Raw genomic sequence first — 20,133 nt, forward strand, 5'->3', positions numbered from 1 at the left:
TTTGTCAATTTTATTTAGATTTAAATATGGATATATATTGAAAGAATAATATTCTTCTTTAGCATATTTAATATAATTAATACTTAAATTTTTGAAAAAAAATGAGTGAGATGAGAAGGTAAAAATTTTATTGTTGTCTTTTAGGCAGTATTTTTCATCAATCGATAACGTAAATATGATATGTTATTAGTATAATGTAGAGTAAAATATAAATTGATGATCGGATTTTATTTACTTATTTTAGTGGTTGGAATAACTAAATATTATTTTAATTCAGTAAAAACATAATCATTTTTTCGAGAGAACATAGTTTCTTTTTAAAAAAAAGGTTGACCCTTGTATAAATGTAATTTCTGAACATTCATTTATAAATTTGAATTTGACATAAAATTTGATAAATTTCAAGTGACACTTTATATCTTACAGTATAAGATAAGAGTATATTACGCGCCGTACGAGACCACCTTTAAATTTCAAAAGTGTTTATGTGATCCGTCAATAATTTTAAGATATATATTTGTGCGGAAAAAACAAGAATTTGATATTTGGGGCCAATATTATTCAGCCAATTTAGTCAAAACTCCCCATAAGTCTACTTTACTAAAACCCCTCAGGACAGACTATTTTAACAGATAAAGCAGAGCAAGTCCAACATTATGCTAAGGGGTTCCCTACTATTATTATAATAATATTAAATTTAAACAACTTTGGTGTGGAGGAGAGAGGGAAATGATGTGGAGAAGAGAGAGAAATGAATATTTTAATGATAAAAATAGTTTAGGAGTGGCTAGCATATTCTAAAAATAGGGAAGGGGAAGCTTGTGCTAGTGATTTAGCACATCACTAGCATAATGTTGGAGTGCAATTTTATCCCATATTCCCTATTTTTGGATTTAAGACTTGATTTAGCACACCTATTGGACTTGCTCTAAACTCCAAAACCATAAAGCTCAAGCGCAGGGGCCCACTGTTTAGTCGCTGTTTTTTCTCGAAATTCGAAATCATAAATTCTCCCACAAGAAGCGCAAGGAATCTCTCTCTCGCTCTCTTTCTCTCTCGGTGTTGGAGTAATTTGTGGAGAGAGAGGAAAAGATGGTGGTCAGAAAAGTGGGGAAGTATGAGGTAGGAAGAACGATCGGAGAAGGAACATTCGCCAAGGTCAAATTCGCACAGAACACGGAGACTGGGGAGAGTGTTGCTATGAAGATTCTCGATCGGAGCACTATTCTCAAGCATAAAATGGTCGATCAGGTCTGTTTACTCTCTCTGATGACTCTCTATCTCTATCTATCGCTTGTGTGTGTTGAATTTTGGTTTATTTGATGAATTTATAGGAGTAGAAGTGTTGCTACTGCTTACATTTTGTAATTTTGTGTGTGTGAGAGGGAGGGGGGAGAGAGAGAGAGAGGGAGCGGGAGCGGGAGAGAGAGAGAGAGCCGGGAGAGAGGGGAGGGAGAGAGAGAGATGACTCAATATCATTTAGTTGAATTTGTAATATGAAGAACTAAATAGGAGTTGAGTTTCTCCTACTTGCATTTTGCATTAGTCTATATATGCATTCATTCGTTATGTAATAGTAATACCTGCAATATTAGTCATTAGATTAACTACTCTGCTTACGCATTGATTGTGTGAAACAGTTTATGTGTTTGTGAGATGAATCTAGTTTTACATTATGAAGATAATATAACTACAACTAGAGCTCGATTAGTCAATTTGTCTATTTGAGCATTCGGTTGTTACATAATTGCGGCAAGATTAGTTAGCTACTCGACTTATATATATATATTGTATTTTTCTGCGAGATCAGTTAGCTGCTCGCCTTATATTTATTCATTTTTTACTGCGTGAATTATTATATTTGTGTGTGTGTGTGTCTCTCTCTCTCTCTCTCTCTGTGTAGAATTAAAGAGGATTAAAGGTGCTCTTACTTGCATAATTGTCTGGTTCCTCTACTATTATCTTATATGCTCTAAACTATATATAACATTTTGATCCGTGGACTAAATTTGAACCACTTCTTAGGTTTTGAATCACTTTTCAGGTCATTTAAATGACAGAAAATGTGATTAAATTGTCCTCCCAAAATGAAGTCGAAGATGATAGGAATTAGAAAATAATTCATATGACCAGTTTAAAGGATTAAGTTGAATTAAAATGAATTCAAATATTAGGTAGTTCGGGAACTATAATTCTTGCAAACCGACATAGACTCTGAGTCAAAGATGTTATTTCTGATTTATCTGGCTAAGTAACTAGTGTTGATTAATTCATCCATTGCTTATATAATTGTAATCTCTCTGACATTTGTATGTTCTATTTCCTATGCAGATTAAGAGGGAGATATCTATAATGAAGCGTGTTAGGCACCTACATGTTGTTCGTCTGCATGAGGTATACACTCAAATCTGGAGTAACAGATTTAAATGTGGAGTTTGTAAAATGTTAAATTGACTTGTTAGCTTGAATAGGCATGCTAATATTATAATTTTGGACTTTACTAACGTCTACTGCTATTTTTAGGTCTTAGCAAGCCGCACAAAGATTTATATAATCTTGGAATTCATCACTGGTGGCGAATTATTTGACAAAATAGTAAGTTTAAAAGAAAAGGCATCAGTTGTGTATACTTCTGCTAGTTCACCGTGATAGTATAATTTGTCTTTACAGGTTCATCATGGGCGACTTAGTGAAGCCGAATCAAGAAGATATTTCCAGCAGCTTATCGATGGTGTCGGTTACTGCCACAGTAAAGGAGTCTATCATAGAGATTTGAAGGTTTTCTCTTTTATTTTGCAACCTTGATTGTGTTTACTATTTGTTTAGTACAAGTCTAACCTTTTCTTTTCTCTATATTTTCAGCCTGAAAATCTCTTGCTAGATTCCCAAGGAAATCTGAAAATATCTGATTTTGGACTTAGTGCGCTGCCTGAAGAAGTAATGTTTTTTCACTAGTGTCATTTATGAAATTTAATACCATCACAGAGAATCTGATTGTATGGGAAGTGGGAACAGTAAGACAAACACACATACACAAAAGGCACAGTGATTAAGGGGAAAGGGAACATCTAACAACAGGGAACATGTCAGATGATTTTTTTTCCTTTTGTCTGTTCTCATAGGGGGTCAGCCTTCTCCGGACAACCTGTGGAACTCCTAATTATGTTGCACCAGAGGTAAGTGTGGGACACACCTTTGTCTCTACAGACTTTGAAATGTATTCATGTCACCTTTGTCTCTGGTCTGCATTAAGTCATGTCCATTATCTTCTGTAGGTACTTAGCCATAAGGGTTATGATGGTGCTTTAGCAGATGCTTGGTCCTGTGGGGTCATCCTATATGTCCTAATGGCTGGATATCTTCCTTTTGATGAAATGGATCTCACCACACTGTATAGCAAGGCATGAACTTTATGTGACTAGATTGTATATTATCTGCTATTTACGAATGAAAATGAGAACTCTCCCAAGTATTCATTACCAATTTGTTAATTATTAATAATTTATGGTGATATATTTTGTATGAAACTCATTTAGTCATCACATAAACATTGTTATGGTAAATAAACAGAAATATATCTGTCGCGTATATGGTGGAGGGGGTAGATGTTCTACATGGAGGAAAACGTTAGGTATGTTTTAAAAATCATAATAACTTTAATGTACTTACCGGGTTCAAGCTCCCCTGCTTAGAAATATTAAGATCTTAAATACATTGTAAGGATGGTGATTTGTTTGAATTTAGACACTTTCGTGGTTCTGTGATTTTAGCTTGCGTACTGTTTGGGATGTTGTTCTTTATTACACTATGTATACATGTTCATTTCAGTTTGTCTTTGACCCTGAATATCCTGCGAGACACTGTGATCTAAAATTATTTTAATGTTATAATCCTTGTTTTAAATTTCAGATTGAGAGAGCTGACTATTCATGCCCGTCATGGTTTCCTGTTGGAGCAAAATCTTTAATTCGTCAAATTTTAGATCCCAACCCTCAAACTGTAAGTAATGAGTGCATCACAGAACATGTATAATTAATCTTATTTTTTATATGTTTTGTCAAGTCATCTTATATTAAAAATTTCCCTATCAGGTAACTCTTGGCATTGCTTACTAACCTCATAATCAGCTTATTTGCTATAATCCATCTATATGATGTAGTTTTAATATTGTAGAATTAATACTAGTGGATAATGATCTTCCCCCTCCTCTTTTCTGTAACCTCGATTATCTCTCATGTATACATCCACAGCGTATACATATTGAAGATATCAGGAATGACGAGTGGTTCAAGAAAGATTACACTCCTGCTGGATTCCTTGAGTATGAAGATATTAACCTGGATGATGTAAATGCTTTTCTAGATGATTCTGAGGTTGGTTTCACTTCTAACTTCCGTGTTTTCTTTCACTTTATTTTCTTTTCTTGTTATCTTCTTTCTTTGTTAATTCTAGTAGTTGAAATGTGGAGTAATCACTGAGATTTCCTTAAGATAGTAGTTTTTTTGTTTGTTTCGACCTTTACAATTAGTTCTCCCTGTATTAGTAGTCCTTGACTAAAGATACTACAAAACTTTCAGTACAAGCTTTAAGTCAAATAGTATAATTGGCAGTAAAAAATAGAAAATAACATCCAGGGTGATGATTAGACAAAATCCCCAAATATGATGTAAAATAATACTATATGAAGAAGGAAGTACAGGGCTATCCACATTATGGAGTTGGTAGAAATTTCCAAATAAAGGCCCAAAATTTAATCTTGTAACACATGAGAGATTTTACTCGTGTTCATTTCATTTTAGTAATATAACTCAGCTTTCCTCTAGATTGATCACCATGCAATATGGTGACCCGTATTTCTAATTAAGGTTCAAAAGATTAGACAGCTTAATTTTGGAAATTACTCGATAAGATGATGGATCAAGTGATAACTTTATGATTTAAATCTTGATCACCATTCAGCTAGGAAAGTTAGATTTCAAGTTCAAGCTCTGAAATTCCTGTAATATCTTTATGTTGGATTTACTTTATTGATATTCATTTTAACAAATCACCTGGTTTACTTGTACTAAATTAGGGAGAACGACCAGATGAGCAGTGTAGGGATGAAGATGCAGGTCCACTGAATCTCAATGCATTTGACCTAATTATCCTCTCTCAGGGTTTGAACCTTTCTGCACTATTTGATCGTGGGCAGGTATAGACTATAAACCACAAAGTCTATATTTTACAGAAATAAATTTCCTAGTTTTCTATTACAAGGCATTTGTTTGGTCAGGGAAAATTTTCCTCTGTTTGGTTGGTTGAAGGGAAATAAACCACTTTGTAAGGAAGAAAAATATGTAGAAATATGTTATGATTTTAAGGAAATATCTTCCCCTGCCAAAAGAAGGAAAGATTTTCTCATTCTGAGAAATCATTTTCAATTTTTCGCAGACATTATTTTCCAAAATCTAGTTATTTTTCTGCAACCAAAGGGAGCTTATTAGTTTTTTTAGTGTAGCTGTAGCCTGTAGGCAATGCTTTTTGCTAAGTTTGTACAAAAATTAAAATGCCGGGACTAGTTTAAATTTGCGCTCATGTAATCTTTCAAAATTATTTTTTGGACTATGTTTCTTGACTTTCTAGCTTCTCTTTGTAATTCTTTTAGGTGGGGGCTATTGATTTATATACTTTCCAAAGGTTTTACTAATTCCTTGGAGATAGCCAATAAAGAAATTTGTATATAGTCCATGGGTAAACTGAAGGACAATATATACTATAAAATCAAAGCAAATAAGTCAGTAGCCCTATAATTATTACTCCCGTTAAACAAACATAGCCTTTAAGGTTCGTTATCACTCTCGAGTCTCGACGTGTTGCAGTTCTCTATATTTCTTAGAGCAACCCCAAGTGCCACTCTATCCTCCCTCTTAAGTCATATTTTAACAAAACTATCACAAAAATCTGCTCCAACACTCTCCTTATGCCTCCCTACAAATTTAAGAGCCTCAAAGCCTTCCTCTCTATTGAGGAGCATCAAATGCCTCCTAAACCAATTTTATAATAGTATATATTACTTCCTTCTAATGTGGTCATCCTCCATTAACATATATTGTCTATAAATATAATTTTAAAAGTAAATAGAGATAAGTCGAGGAGGATTGTTGGAGCTGGGTGGTGATAAATGACTAGAGAGTCTGTATAATCATGATTTAGTTAGGAGTTTGTCAAGCAACTCTTAGAGTTGCTCTTATGTCATGCATATTATCCATTGGTATTATATATAAGGTTTAGATGAAATTGGTATTCTTTAAGATTTAGTAATTTTTCATTTTTCATATAGTATCAGTGGCAGTGTTGTCTGGACCTACAAAAGTTTCTCATTTTTTTGCAGGATTCGGTCAAGCATCAAACACGTTTTGTGTCACAAAAACCAGCCAAATTGGTTTTATCAAGTATGGAAGTTGTTGCACAATCAATGGGTTTCAAAACACACATTCGTAATTACAAGGTAAAACTATTTGCAGAATCTTTTGCTTTAAAGTTGACATCTAACAAGTTGAACTTGTTTACATCATTATAATTGTGGTTTTGCCAAGTTATTGAACCAATTGAAACCGAAATCATCTGTTTATGTTCAGATGAGGGTGGAAGGTCTTTCAGAAAATAAAGCATCCCATTTCTCGGTTATACTCGAAGTAAGTTATCAGTCTCGACTTCTACAGTTTTATGTGTATCACTTGTGCAATATTACCAAGCAATTCCATTCTCCAGCAGATTTTTGAAGTTACTCCGATATTTGTCATGGTTGACATTCAAAAAGCCGCTGGAGATGCTGGAGAATACCTGAAGGTGAGTTGCTCTTCTTGTGCCACACCCTGCCTCTCAAAAAATAGTATGAGATACTGTACCAAATTTCCCATACTGTTGTTTATCTTAGTTCCATAGTTCTCCGCAGTATAGAATGAGATTGTTTTAGCTCATACTAGCATTGATATAAACTTTTTTAGTGGACAGAAAATGAATTTAGATTGGATTTTCTTTTGTACAATAGTTAAAACTTAAAACCCTCAGTTTTTTTGTGTGTGTTGAGTTTTAAAGACAACTGAATAGAGATGATGCTCCTATATCCTTATACATTGATGTCATTAATAAATTTATAACTGGCCATGTATGATGCTGCCATAGAATTATCTTAGCTTTCTTTTTCCAGTATTGAAAGTTATACAATGTTTCAGTTCTACAAAAGTTTTTGCAACAATCTTGAGGACATCATCTGGAAACCACCTAGTGAGTATACCAAATCAAGAATTACCAAGGCCAAGAGCAAACAACGTTGATTTTGCTTGCTCTTCAGTTACACTGAAATTTGCCCTGTCGGCGGCCAAGATTCGATATGAACAAATGCTATAGTAGCACTTTTTCGAGATGCTAGGATGATTATGTAAAAGCTTTGTCAATATGTACAAATATAGTTTGAGATCTTTTACTGAACTGGAAAGACCCGAGTTACTATATGTACTTTGAACAATTCATTAGACTCAGACGCATCTGTATGTTGCTCTTATTTCTTTATAGTGTTTGAAGCGTTTAAGGCTCTTGTAGAATATAGTTCGATAACTTATATTTAAAATTCTCTTTTTTTATATAAAAAATTAAAATATTAAATTCTTATTAAGAAAAAAAAACTAAAATAATTTATAAAATTATAAGGGTCCTAAAACGTGTATAAGCAACCGGAGGCTCCATTCCTAAGGTAAAGAACCCGGGCAAGGAGGGAGTACGAGAGGACCTGAAAATTAAAGCTCTTGGAGTCAAAATTGAGTATATTAAGTCGGGAAATTAATATTTTTTGGTATCAACATTATTACTTTTTCTTAGGGGTGGCAATCGTTTCATTTCGTATACTTTCGTTTCGTGTATTTTCGTGTTTCGTGTACTCAAAGGTGAAACTCGTATCCACCCGTTATTAATTTTGTGTACCTAATTTGAAACCCGTATCCGATCCGAATCGTTTCGTGTATATTTCGTGTACTTTTCGTATATATTATATATAAAAATATTAATGTATTTTTTAATCAAAAAATGAATTTAATATATATTTTCCTTTATAAATTTATTAAATGTGAATGATATATTTATACGTGTATACAATTCTCTATAAATTTGTTAATGTATCTACGATATATATCCACACATACATATAAATATATACTTTATACTCAATTATATATTTAATATATCATAAATATATATATCGTGTACCCCAAATGAACCCATATTCGACACGAAATCTATCGTGTAATTTCGTGTTCGTGTACTTTCGTGTTTCATGTATCGAAAATCAAAACCCATATCCATTTTTTTCGTGTCGTTTCGTATTAGCGTGTTACGTGTCAAATTATCGGGCCTACTTTTTCTATTTAATTTATCACATACATCATTGCTATTTAATTTATCTAAAAATTAATATAACACGTGCCATCGTTGCAAAATACTTCTAACATAACGTTCAATCATCAACGTAGCAGGACCTGCAAATAATATTTTTCGAGTGGTGGTTTCTTTCATGATCACCACAGTTGCTCACTTCCCTTCACTTTATTTCGCAATAAAAGGGACCTTTAGGTCAATACTGTGCCTATATAGTTTTACAGAACTTCTGCTTCCGTTTCCAAACAATGTATACAAACTAGTGCCAATCTAGTAAAATGAATGGAATGGTCTAGGTATCCTAGTTCCGAAAAAATAAAGTCCTCAAAGAAGTGCGCACTTCATCGTCTGGAACTTCTGACTTCTCAAGTTGCAGCAGTATCACTTGGAACATCAGCCCCGCTAGGGATTTTGCCAGGAAAGTCGGTTGTCGAAGAATCTGAACCTATCATACTGCAAAACCCAAGATATCTTAAGCAAATAAGTAGGTGATATCTTATATATCTAAAGTAATCAGTAATTTGAATGCTTAAACGAAACACTGACCTTTTATCAACAATGACCACAGACCGAAGCTCACAGTTGTTAAAGCTGAGTAAACAGATAAATAAAAGATCAATGTCAGAGAATAAAGATTACAAGCACCAAGCCAAGTGAACAACTAAATTTTAACAAAGAACAGCAGTATACAGGATTCCCTTTGAAGGTCTTAACCATCAAAGAATATCAGCTGGGTAAATTTGATAGAGGAAGGAGGTTAGTACTGAATACATGTGCCGGAGCTATTCATATGTTAGAAGAGTTGGAAATGGAGATCACAGGTATATATCAGAAGTGGTACCAAGAATAAGTATTCTTTTCTCCTAGAAAAAGAGTAGTTTTGTATCTAACATTGGTTATATATTGTATATCGTTTTATATGACCATACAAGACTTCTGCAACCAGCCTAAAGTACAGTACAAGGATAAGGCCTTATATTTTGATCAATATTTTGTAATATTACATCAAAGAATCTTGTGTACTTGTATGATTATAACATAGGAGTAATTGAATACTTATTTAGCAAAAAAAATAAAAGTAAAACGTAAGTGAATACTTACAATGTGCCCATTTCACTCTTAATGGAAGGATGACAATCGTCTCCAAATTCTCTTAAGGTATGAACAAGAAATCCACTATGGGTGACAACCGCTATCTCTTTCTCCTTTCTCGTCCACAGCCTGATGGAATCATAAAAACAAATTAATTAATTAATTAATAACACAAAACATCCTATTGAGTGGGGTCATGGACACATCTTCGGTCATCCAAAGGCCAGTGTCAGGAAATGCACATATAATTTAAGTATCCCAAAACAGTTACAGCGCGGAGTAAATGCAGAACATAGTAGGTCAGTTACCAACTTGCGCATGTTAAAACTCAGAAGTATGTCCCTCGTTTAAAAAAACTGTGTTTACTGGTTAAATGGCATGAGATGCTTAAATATACAGATGGATGTCTTTTGAAGCAAGCGGAAACTTCTTGCTGACTACTTAACTCAAACATAATCATATTTAAAGATGGGTACTTTACCAGTCCAAAAATTTCTTTCCTCTGGCAGCAACCTCTTCATTCTTCTCTCTTACATCAGCTTTCCACAAAACATCATCTTCATTTTCTATCTGCGCAAAATTCCAAGTTATATTAGTAAGCAACTCTGAGAAGCTACGTGAGTCAATTACATCAACCAGATTATAAACTCGACACTTGATATAATTGCCGGGGAAGGGGAGGACTTGCCAATGAGAAATCAATAGCAGGAAATATGGGTTTGTACTCGCTGATGCTTCTTCTTTGATCACATGGATGAACTCCCTGCATTGCGATAAAAGTGTGATGAGATTCTAGAAAATATAGCATTCTGATGATAAGTACACCAGAAGACAGAGTAACAGACACAACGTATGTTTTCATGCTGACACTATTGTAATGGACTAGTGTTAAAACAAACGATGCATATTCAGAATGTATATGTATCCCCACAAGAATGGCACAAAATGCATTTGTACTTCACAATTTTAGACTTTTGAGGGATCACTCCCTAACACCTTGACTTCCGAAAAAAGAGTAAGATATCTGTGGGAATATAGGAGCAAAACTCAATCCAAAACAAATAGGGTACAACACAAGGATGGCCTTATTTCTATGTAGTCTTATACATTAGAAGAATAAAAGGCTGCTGTTTGCTTTGCATCACATACCATATGCTCTCGGCAAAGCTCTACAGCTATGAAAGGTGGACATTTCGAACTTGAGATTGCAGGGCGGTTACTTTTACCAGCATTTTCCATCATTAGGGGAGGTACATTTGTTCCGTCTGCACCAGCTTCACCTCCAAAAGTTCCAACTGCTGTTTGCATAGTTCTATAATGTAATTATTAGTAAATTTAACCAGCAGACGGAGAATAGACAACAATGAGGAAGTTACATGGATATTATATAGCTTGATCTTCCAAATACAAATGATGGCATTATACACTTATAGTGAGGAGAACAAGATAATACAAAAATGAAGAAAGATGATTGCCACATGGAAATCCAAAGGCAGAAGAGTAACAAACCAAAGATTAATGAAAAAAAATATAGCTATATCTTACAAATTTGTTAATGTAGTAACTGTGACAGAAGAAATAATAAATCACGCGCAGCTAAATGCATAAAAATTAATTGGTTCTCTTCTGACTCACAAATATATAATGCCTTGGAATAATGTAGAATCCAAAAGAGGAGTCTTTCAAAGTCAAACAAAGCACAAAGTTCCAGTAAGAAATAAGAATGGGTAATCTGTGACCAAAAATTCTCATGTGTTCACCAATATAGACTTTTAATAAACTTACGTTAAGTATGAGTGGTGGAATTGTCGGAAAAACTGAAGCTAAGGGCCTTGTTGACTTGGTATCTAGACTAAGAAGGAACGAGCCATATCAAATACATTATGTATGTCCCTAGATGGATCAAAATTAAGTGTGAATTTTGTTTTGTTTAAGGACAGAATTTCAGATCCAATTACTAAAGAGAAATGTTTGTGTAAATATTGGGTAACTAGGAACGGCATAGCAGGAATGGCAAACATAGTGAATATCTTCAGAAAAGTAATTAAATGGCGACACTCAAATAATCTCCTTCAGGGCCAAAGTTTAGTTCAGTTTAAAAATATATGAATTGCTTATTTCATGTCTCCCTTTGTATCTTATAATTGTATCTGTAAATTAAATAGATAAGTAATAAGTAATTAAGAATGTCAATAATATAGCAACCATATGTATCAGATGCAAGAGACTTCTTTTCTGGTAGATCATACCCTGAATGTATATTAAATTCCACAATTGAACGAGAAAAGAGAAAAACAATCAGATTATTCCTATGTGAGTTTATTGAATAAGTCATATTGCAAATCTTTAACATTTAAAAAGAGTGAGCAAGACCAGGTACCTTAACAGTGGTGAAACAACAACTAATTCAACTCTATCGATGATCCCAGATGCATGAACATGCTTATGCAGATTGTCCACCTGTTAATATGCATCAAATAATTATATTACTACTCCCAGTAGGAAGTAGATCACAGAGACAGCGCATACAAATTTAATATTAAGCAGATGCAGACCTCACTGAGACGGGTTGCTATAGACAGATTTGAATTTCAAATTTTGTACGTATAAAGTTATATCAGTCATAGCTCGACTGGTAAGAAACTTATGATACGGATTTTACTTGAGAACAATGTTGATATCTTATGTCCTACTCAGCAAGTAAAAAAAACTCGGGTTTATTGTACATCCAGGTTCAAATTTTACTAAAGTTTATATACATTGCTTACCCATGAATTTCAAATAATAGCTGTATTCTGCTTATAATTCTATTTCTTTCTTAAAAAGCCACCACTGGATGTAAAGAAATCCGCCCCTGGTATTAGCTGATATTCTTAAAAAAGAATGTCTTACAGGTAAGCAGGGTAGATGTTTTCATTATGAACTCCAGAACCGTAAACCTATTGCTATATTTCAAATTGAAGAAATTGAATATAAAGTTCAAGGTTATAGTTTACGAATTCACGGTTGTTACCTGCTGCCAGCCTAGTGGAGTGAGATGGGCATCAAAGAGTTCTTGAGATAAGTAGGCACTGTGGTCCTTTTCTCCTGCTACATTATGAATTCCTTGAGCATGTCTCACCTACATACACAATAACCAGATTCACATACTCCTCCTTATATGAAGCATTGTGTTTTCAACTTTTAATTTGATTATATTACATGTTGTGAAAGAAGCAAATTATATAACTGGAAATAGGGGATGATAAAGAGACGACGAACCAGGTGAATAGTTTTAGACCGATGCAACGGGTAAACACTAGTGCCAGGAATCGGATTCGAACCCATATCAGCAACTACTGGATGCATAAAAAGCTAATTCAGTAATCACAACTTAAAATGCCAATATAAGATTACAGCACAATAACATCACACACATCTTATCAATCAAATTCCGTTTTCATCCCCAATCATCCAACCCTCTTATCTCAAATAACTATTGTCCTCAATAAACACATTCATGTCAGTATGAATAATAATAATACTCAAGTAAATCAAAAATCCATGTCCATATGTCCAATAATCCACTTTCTAAATTTCACAACCACAAAAATTTATCGCCTGGTAATCAATAAAATTTCTCCACACCACAACTGAACATATCAAACTCAACAAACCTCGCGTTCAATAAATATGATCACGAAATTAAACAAAACTCACAAAATAAATTATAATTACAAATCTGTCAGATAAGTCCAGTCAGATCGAATTCATAATAGGAATAAAACATTCTTATAAATATCGCAACCAAATGTTGCCACGAACACGTGACTAACTCCGTTGGAGATGCTCTAACACGTAAAATCCATAATAATACATTACATATGTATCGAATTTAACGGTGAATAAAAGACTTACCGGAAGGAGATGAGCAGCGAAGAGTGGGGAAATACGTTGAAGATGAGGAGCGATTAGGTTTGGTATTCGAAGGAAAAAAAGATACGGGATCGCGGAGGGAATATAACGGATTAATGTTGGGAGGTGGCGATAAAAATAATAAAAAATGGGGATGGACGTAATTGTTATTACCCGAAATAGTAGGGAAAGTGGAAGTCATTGTGGAGTGTTTGTGTTTGATTTGAGTTTGCATTGGGTTCAGTGCACCTCCCCATGTGTATGTCCGATTTATATGTATATTTTTATCGGGTTTTTTATTGGTACAGTAGAGTGTTGCCTTTTGTATGGTTGTCGGGGCTTGTCACGCGGTTCTCTGGAGTGGCCAGCTGGCAACTTCTCACTCAATTTGTTTGGAGTAAGGGTGGGCGGGTTAAAAAAATTTAGAGTTAATGACACTTTGTACCTCCTAACTTTGGCCCAAAAACAGTTTAGCACCTAGACTTTGAACTTTGACAGGTTGCAATCGATAGTTTATAATTTCTTGCAATGTGTCACCTCTACTAACTTTTCCGTTAAAAAAAAAAAGTTAACGTTAAGTGGCAGAGGGGTATGCTAGAAAATGCGTGCATGGCAGAGTGTATTTAAATAATATATATTTAAATATTTAGTTATATTATTAATCATTTAAAAAATAAAATTATGTTGTGATAAAAAATTTAAATTTATAACAACTACTTTAACTGTTTGAGAGGTAACAGTGTGTATATTAGTTTCTAACAACTACTTTACCCCCTGTGACCCCTCAAAGTTTATATATTATATTTTGAAATTATTTCTGAACACACACAACGATAAAAATTAAAATAATGTTTAAAATATTATAAACTTAAATTTTTTATCACAACATAATTTTATTTTTTCAATGATTAATATTATAACTAAATATTTAAATATATATTATTTAAATACACTCTGCCATGAATGCATTTACCAGCATACCCCTCTCCCACTTAACGTTAACTCTGTTTTTTAACGGAAAAGTGAGCAGAGGTTACACATTGCAAGAGATTGTAAACTATCGATTGCAACCTGTCAAAGTTCAAAGTCTAGGTGCTAAACTGTTTTTGGGCCAAAGTTAAGGGGTACAAGGTGTCATTAACTCAAAAATTTAATGACCCAACCTAATTAAATCGGGTTTGTTAATTCTCAACTCAAATCATAAAAATTAAATTCATAACCCAAACCAATTTGTATTACTTCGGTTTGGATTGGTTCGAATCGGTTTGATCGGATTATGAAATATAAAATAATTTTTTTTTCATAATATAGCAAAATCAAATTTCGACACATCAAAAGATAAAACTTTAACTGAATGTACTACAACAAGCAGGTGAAATACCCGGTGTATACAAAATGAGTTAAGCACTATAACATCTTAAAAAATCTGCACTACTGACCAAAACAATTAAAGCTCGATACTAGAAATTTCAGAATTACAGAAATAAATTTAAAAATTAAGTTGAACGGAAACAATTAGTAAAGTACAACAAATCAACAATTAGCAAAACACAACAAATCAACAATTAGTTAAATGGACTAAGCTAACATATTATGGGTTACTGGGATGGGGTGAATGATTTTTATGTGTAATTTAATATTTTTTAATCGGGTTGGGTTGGATCGGTTAAATAAAACCGAAACCCGTGTCCAACCCAATTAAATCGGGTTACTCATTTTTTAATCCAACTATCAATCGGGTCAAAAAAGTTCGGATGAAATATGGTCGGCTTGGGTTGGTTCGGTCGGTTTCAGCGACCCGTGTACACCTCTAGTTTGAAGTGTGCCATTGGACGGAGTAAAATTATTACTGTAGCCAAATAAAAAATTATGAATTCTACTCCCTCTGTCTCCTTTATTTCTTTACGTTATTTTTTGACACGCTTTTTCATACTCATTTAAATTTCACAATATATGTTTTAAAAATTTTTTCTCTAAACAAAAAATTGATACTTAAATTTTTATTCAAAAAAAGAAAATTTTAGAAAAAAGTTCTACAACTATATTTTATAAGAGTCTCAAAATGCTTGCAAACAGTGAATGTAAACAAGCACGAGGGACGGAGGGAGTAGTATTTATGATAATATATTTTGATTTTGTCAAATTTATTAAATAAATAATAAATAAACTTCATAAAATCTAAATAAATTATTATGCATATTAGATATCATAACATTTAGTTGGTTAAGGGAATAAATTGATAATAATTTTATAATTAGGCTTGCATGGGTTATAAATTAATAAAGTATTTAAATTTAAATATACATATATATTAAAAAAAATGCAAGCAACTCGATGAACGGGGCTAGTTGATATTGTTGAATATACTCCCTCCGTCCCAGTCATTTGTATACAAATGGCTGGGACACGGAGACCAAGAAACTGAGTAAGAAATGAGTAAAGTTGAATGAAAATTGGGTACAGTGGTGGGACCCATTTATATTTAATAATAAATTTGAGATAGTGGAGGAAAGTAGTGGGTGTAATAGTGTTTATATTATTATAGAATGGAGATAGTGGAAGAAAGTAGTTGGTGTAATGATGTTTTATATTATAAAAGTTTATTATTTTTGGAATGTATACAATTGATGGGACGTCCCAAAAAGGAAACTGTATACAATTCATTGGGACGGGGGAGTACTTCGTAAGCAGCCGGATATAAATGTTGCAAACTTTGAAATTCAAAAAATACTGATCGGATAATGTTGAAATGGACTTAGGTAACTCAGCTAACATGGTTTCTAGATCATGGGCCGGCCATATAGCTCCTCACTACATTCTAAACTAAGAAGATCTTTGTTAGGCCCAAAATATTTTTTCTTTTACAAACCAGGCCCAAGAACACTCCAGTTACGTTTTTTTGCTTCATGCACATTTTACAGAATGAAATAATCAAGTGGATAAATTATTCTATGAATACGATATGCATACGATACAATATTTTTAGAAAAATTAGTATTTTCTTTTTGGCATAAAGTATTTGCTAGTAAATCAATAAATTTGAAGAAGTAGCTTGTTATAGTATATTATCCAAGTTGGATTATTAAATTACTAAACCAGAAAAAATATTAAAAAAACTTTTAAAAGTGCTACAGATAATTTCTTGTGTGCCTCATCGCCATAGACATAACATTCTATTTAGCGATTCTTGTCTCTGCAACACAATACAAGCCCTTTTAGTTTATGACGAAAATAAGAGTTACTTCTACACAGCTAAGAAAAGTTAAGTTAAAATAATATGTAAAAACAGTTTGCAACTTGACTAATTTCTAACTAATCACTTGGTCAAATTTGTCATTCCCGTGATAATTACATGGACTTTTGTCCACAACTTGATCCTTAAACTATTGTATCAAACAAGCTCGTTTACTGTTTAAGATATCTTGCGATTTGCTAAGCAAAAATTTAGCTCCCTAAATGTATAAATAAAGTTTGATTATTTATCTCTGTGTGTATCTATTTTTTATATCTCAGAATTAAAACTGTTGAGTTGATAAAAAATGATGTTAAAAAAGTGTGTTGTTGCATAACTTTTTAAAAATATTTATATTTTTTAAATTATATATATTGTAAAAAGTATTTATATTTAAGTGTGTTCTTTTTTAATAATTTAAAATACTTGCTAAAGTCAAAAACAGCTAGCTAAAATGTTACATAGAGAATTATTTTTTGTTCTATTCAAATTTGTAATCCAAATAAAAGCCAACTATTATAACAATATAAAATAGAATCGCCTATAAAAAAAATCTTCAGGATAAACCCTAATTTCCACTTGAAGCTAGGCAATTAGATTATGATCATCTGATTATCTTTGATTAGCAAAAGCTGCCAAATAGCAAGGTCCGTATTAGCGTTTTGGATTATCTGCAGATTGATTGATTAATGATAAGCTCATGTACTTAAACTAGCGTTTTTTATACAGAATGCAGAGTTTTATAGTGCATGAAACTGCTAGTTTCGCAACAACAGAAGCTGACTGTGGATGAAACTAAGTACCCAGATCGCATTTCAATAATTCCTCAAGTAACACGATGAAATGATATGGCTGCAATTCAATCTTTGAATATTTTGTTTTAGATTTAGTGTAGTGCGGCTGTGGAACATTATTTTACCATCAAATTGAAAGTGGGAAATTTTATATATTTTGTCGTTATAAATAGAGGCGCATGGAAGTATATTACGAGATATTTTTCATTTATATAAGAGCATGTATCGTTGTAAGTGTCCGAGATTATACGCAAATAAATTTACATAAGAGGGCTTTCATTTAAGCTTTAACTCTTTTTTTTATATATATAAAAAATAATTCATCCATCAAAAGCCATACGGCATCTATAAATATAATCAAAATTGGACAGACGCTGTATTATATCACTGTTGAATCAATCTTTCTTGGAGAGACAACTAAACGATTTGAAGATAATGTGAATATATGTACTCGTTTTCATCTGATTGGCTTTCACCTGACTATTTTGAACAATCGGATGTAATTTCATAATAACCTTCAAATCTGAATCAAACTCATGAAAATCATATCGATCCATAACCTCGGTCATGAAGAACATCTAAGCACACCAAAACAAAAACCAAAAACCAACTCTTTTAACTCTTTTAATCTTTATTAATTTAAAAAGTGCCTATCTTATACTACTAAGTTAAATAATAATTTTTTGAAAAATAAGTCAAATAATTTAAAGTTGGTAAAAGTTATTTTTAAATAATATTCTATTTTATTGTTTCAAAAAGAATAATTTATTTTATTATTCCTTAAAAAAAACTAATATATTTTATGATTTATACGGCATCATAACGGCGACGAGGATGTACAACGCGACTAGAAATAATATAAGTTGCACCTTTTCTGTCAATTATATCAAGTGATCATATGATTAGCGGCTGCCGAATTGCTAAATTCTAAGTACCAAATCATTGGCTTTATACTCGTAATTACACACATATTGTGTAGATGGAGAGTACCAAATTAAGTGTTGTGTTTGATCCTTGAGGAGACCGACACCGGGTTTTGAGAATATCATAAGCTTCTAAAGTTGGACAAAAAAGATTCACAATCGGGAGAATTATTGTTTAATGAGCTTCCATAAAGTGCCAAATTATTTGTTTATTTCAAATTAACTTGTTGAACCATCACAACCACTTTCAATATCGACAACTCACGTAACCCTAGTTTGCTTTCGCAAACCTATTTAGTGTATTCTAATGACGTACTGTTTTTTTTATTTATGCGTCACATCTCGAAATTCAATTCGTTGTACCGTTATGTTTGACTGGGGAGTAGGGTTTGATCATATATTTTAAGTAATTCGACTGGATATTTAGTTGCTTCAATATTATTTTCAGAAAAACATACTCAGATAACAATAAATATTTTTACCGGTAAATAAAAACAATCATGTTTTGACAAGGATAATTATATCAAAATTATTATTTATCATAGAGTTCGCAAATTAGGTAAATATTTGGTTCTTTTTTTGAACAAAGATAATAATTCAATAATAAAAAGTCATACGGCATCTACATACATGATCAAAATTGAACAAACGCGTAATAATATCGTTGTTGAATCCTTCCATCTTGGACAAGCAACCAAGCGATTATTTGAAGAGATATATACATATTGTAATCCTCCAACTGTTGTTTTGAGCAATCAACCATAAATGTATCACCATAATAACCTTCCTCATCGAATCAACACCATCAAAATCCTGCAGATCTAGAATCCCGGACATGACAAACAGTAAAGAAAATCAAAATCAAACTCTCACACAATGAGAGAACAAACAAAACCCAAATAAATTAGGAACTTATTGAACAAAAGCAAAAGATGAATAAAGACTGCTAAAAAGAAGAAAAGATTGGGGCTTTCCACCGGTAAAAACCGATGGAAGCCCCTCAAATTATAGAAGCGGCTACTTCAAGAATAGAAAGAAAAAATAGAAGAGAACCCTCTAAATTCTAGGTAAATATTATTATCAGAAAAACATACTCAAATAACAATAAATTTTACCGATAAATAAAAAAATCATGTTTTGACAAGGATAATTATATCAAAATTAGTATTTATCATAGAGGTTGTCAATTAGGTAAATATTTAGTTCTTAAAAACATAGTTACAATTTTTAAATTATTAAACAATTTTTGTTGTCACATGAAATTATGTTAGGTCCATCTTTTAGTACTTTTACATGTTTCACATAAATCAGTCATTTAATATGATATCAAAATTCGATTCAGGAGAAGACTATGGTTTTGATCGTCTCTCTGCTCCACACTGCCTAAAAGCAAAAGAAAAAATAAAATCTGAGTACTCTGTGCAAATTAATCCATCACAAACATCTACAAACATTATGTCGGATTTATATTAACTTTCTGTGAAACTGTTAATTTTTTTATTTTGATAAATGTTTAGCTCCTCCCAAACTATGTTACTTGTTTCTTCTCTCGTTTCAGTTCGAATGCAGTACGCAACCGCGGGAATATGAATTTAGCTTACCAATCTCACGTAAAAATAATGTAAAGGGTCCAAGCCCATCCCTCTAGTACATGTCCTTGAGGATTTTGCAGATAATTTAGAAACACGTATCTACATAGGATGACAATTGACAAGTGCTTCACTGCTTCTTGATTTTACACTATGATTGTTTATGGGCACCAAAACCATTGGCCGAAACTACTACT

The 20,133-nt window shown here is 32.7% G+C and overlaps 2 protein-coding genes across 3 annotated transcripts; one reads left to right on the forward strand and one right to left on the reverse strand.

Annotated features, from left to right (window-relative positions):
* The first annotated feature begins 901 nt into the window (after nt 1-901).
* LOC108224088 (CBL-interacting serine/threonine-protein kinase 8) lies at nt 902-7,586 on the forward strand. The gene is made up of 14 exons (XM_017398639.2): nt 902-1,251; nt 2,332-2,394; nt 2,524-2,595; nt 2,671-2,778; nt 2,863-2,937; nt 3,123-3,176; nt 3,276-3,401; nt 3,910-3,999; nt 4,251-4,373; nt 5,075-5,194; nt 6,374-6,490; nt 6,621-6,677; nt 6,757-6,831; nt 7,218-7,586. The coding sequence occupies exons 1-14, from the start codon at nt 1,093-1,095 to the stop codon at nt 7,317-7,319; spliced, it is 1,341 nt and encodes a 446-aa protein (XP_017254128.1). The 5' UTR covers nt 902-1,092; the 3' UTR covers nt 7,320-7,586.
* A 928-nt stretch (nt 7,587-8,514) lies between these two features.
* LOC108220219 (phosphoglycerate mutase-like protein 1) lies at nt 8,515-13,653 on the reverse strand. Of its 2 annotated transcripts, none has more exons than XM_017393924.2 (10): nt 13,402-13,653; nt 12,766-12,839; nt 12,518-12,625; nt 11,885-11,964; nt 10,654-10,816; nt 10,193-10,267; nt 9,986-10,074; nt 9,514-9,633; nt 8,959-9,003; nt 8,515-8,865 (listed from the first exon to the last, which is right to left on the reverse strand). In XM_017393924.2, the coding sequence occupies exons 1-10, from the start codon at nt 13,631-13,633 to the stop codon at nt 8,778-8,780; spliced, it is 1,074 nt and encodes a 357-aa protein (XP_017249413.2). In that variant the 5' UTR covers nt 13,634-13,653; the 3' UTR covers nt 8,515-8,777. The 2 variants fall into 2 exon arrangements, with proteins under 2 accessions (XP_017249413.2, XP_017249412.2); XM_017393923.2 differs by having other exon boundaries at nt 12,766-12,842.
* Nucleotides 13,654-20,133: the final 6,480 nt, after the last annotated feature.

Source organism: Daucus carota, chromosome 5 (genome assembly GCF_001625215.2).
Source record: "Daucus carota subsp. sativus chromosome 5, DH1 v3.0, whole genome shotgun sequence".
NCBI classification, from domain to species: domain Eukaryota; kingdom Viridiplantae; phylum Streptophyta; class Magnoliopsida; order Apiales; family Apiaceae; genus Daucus; species Daucus carota.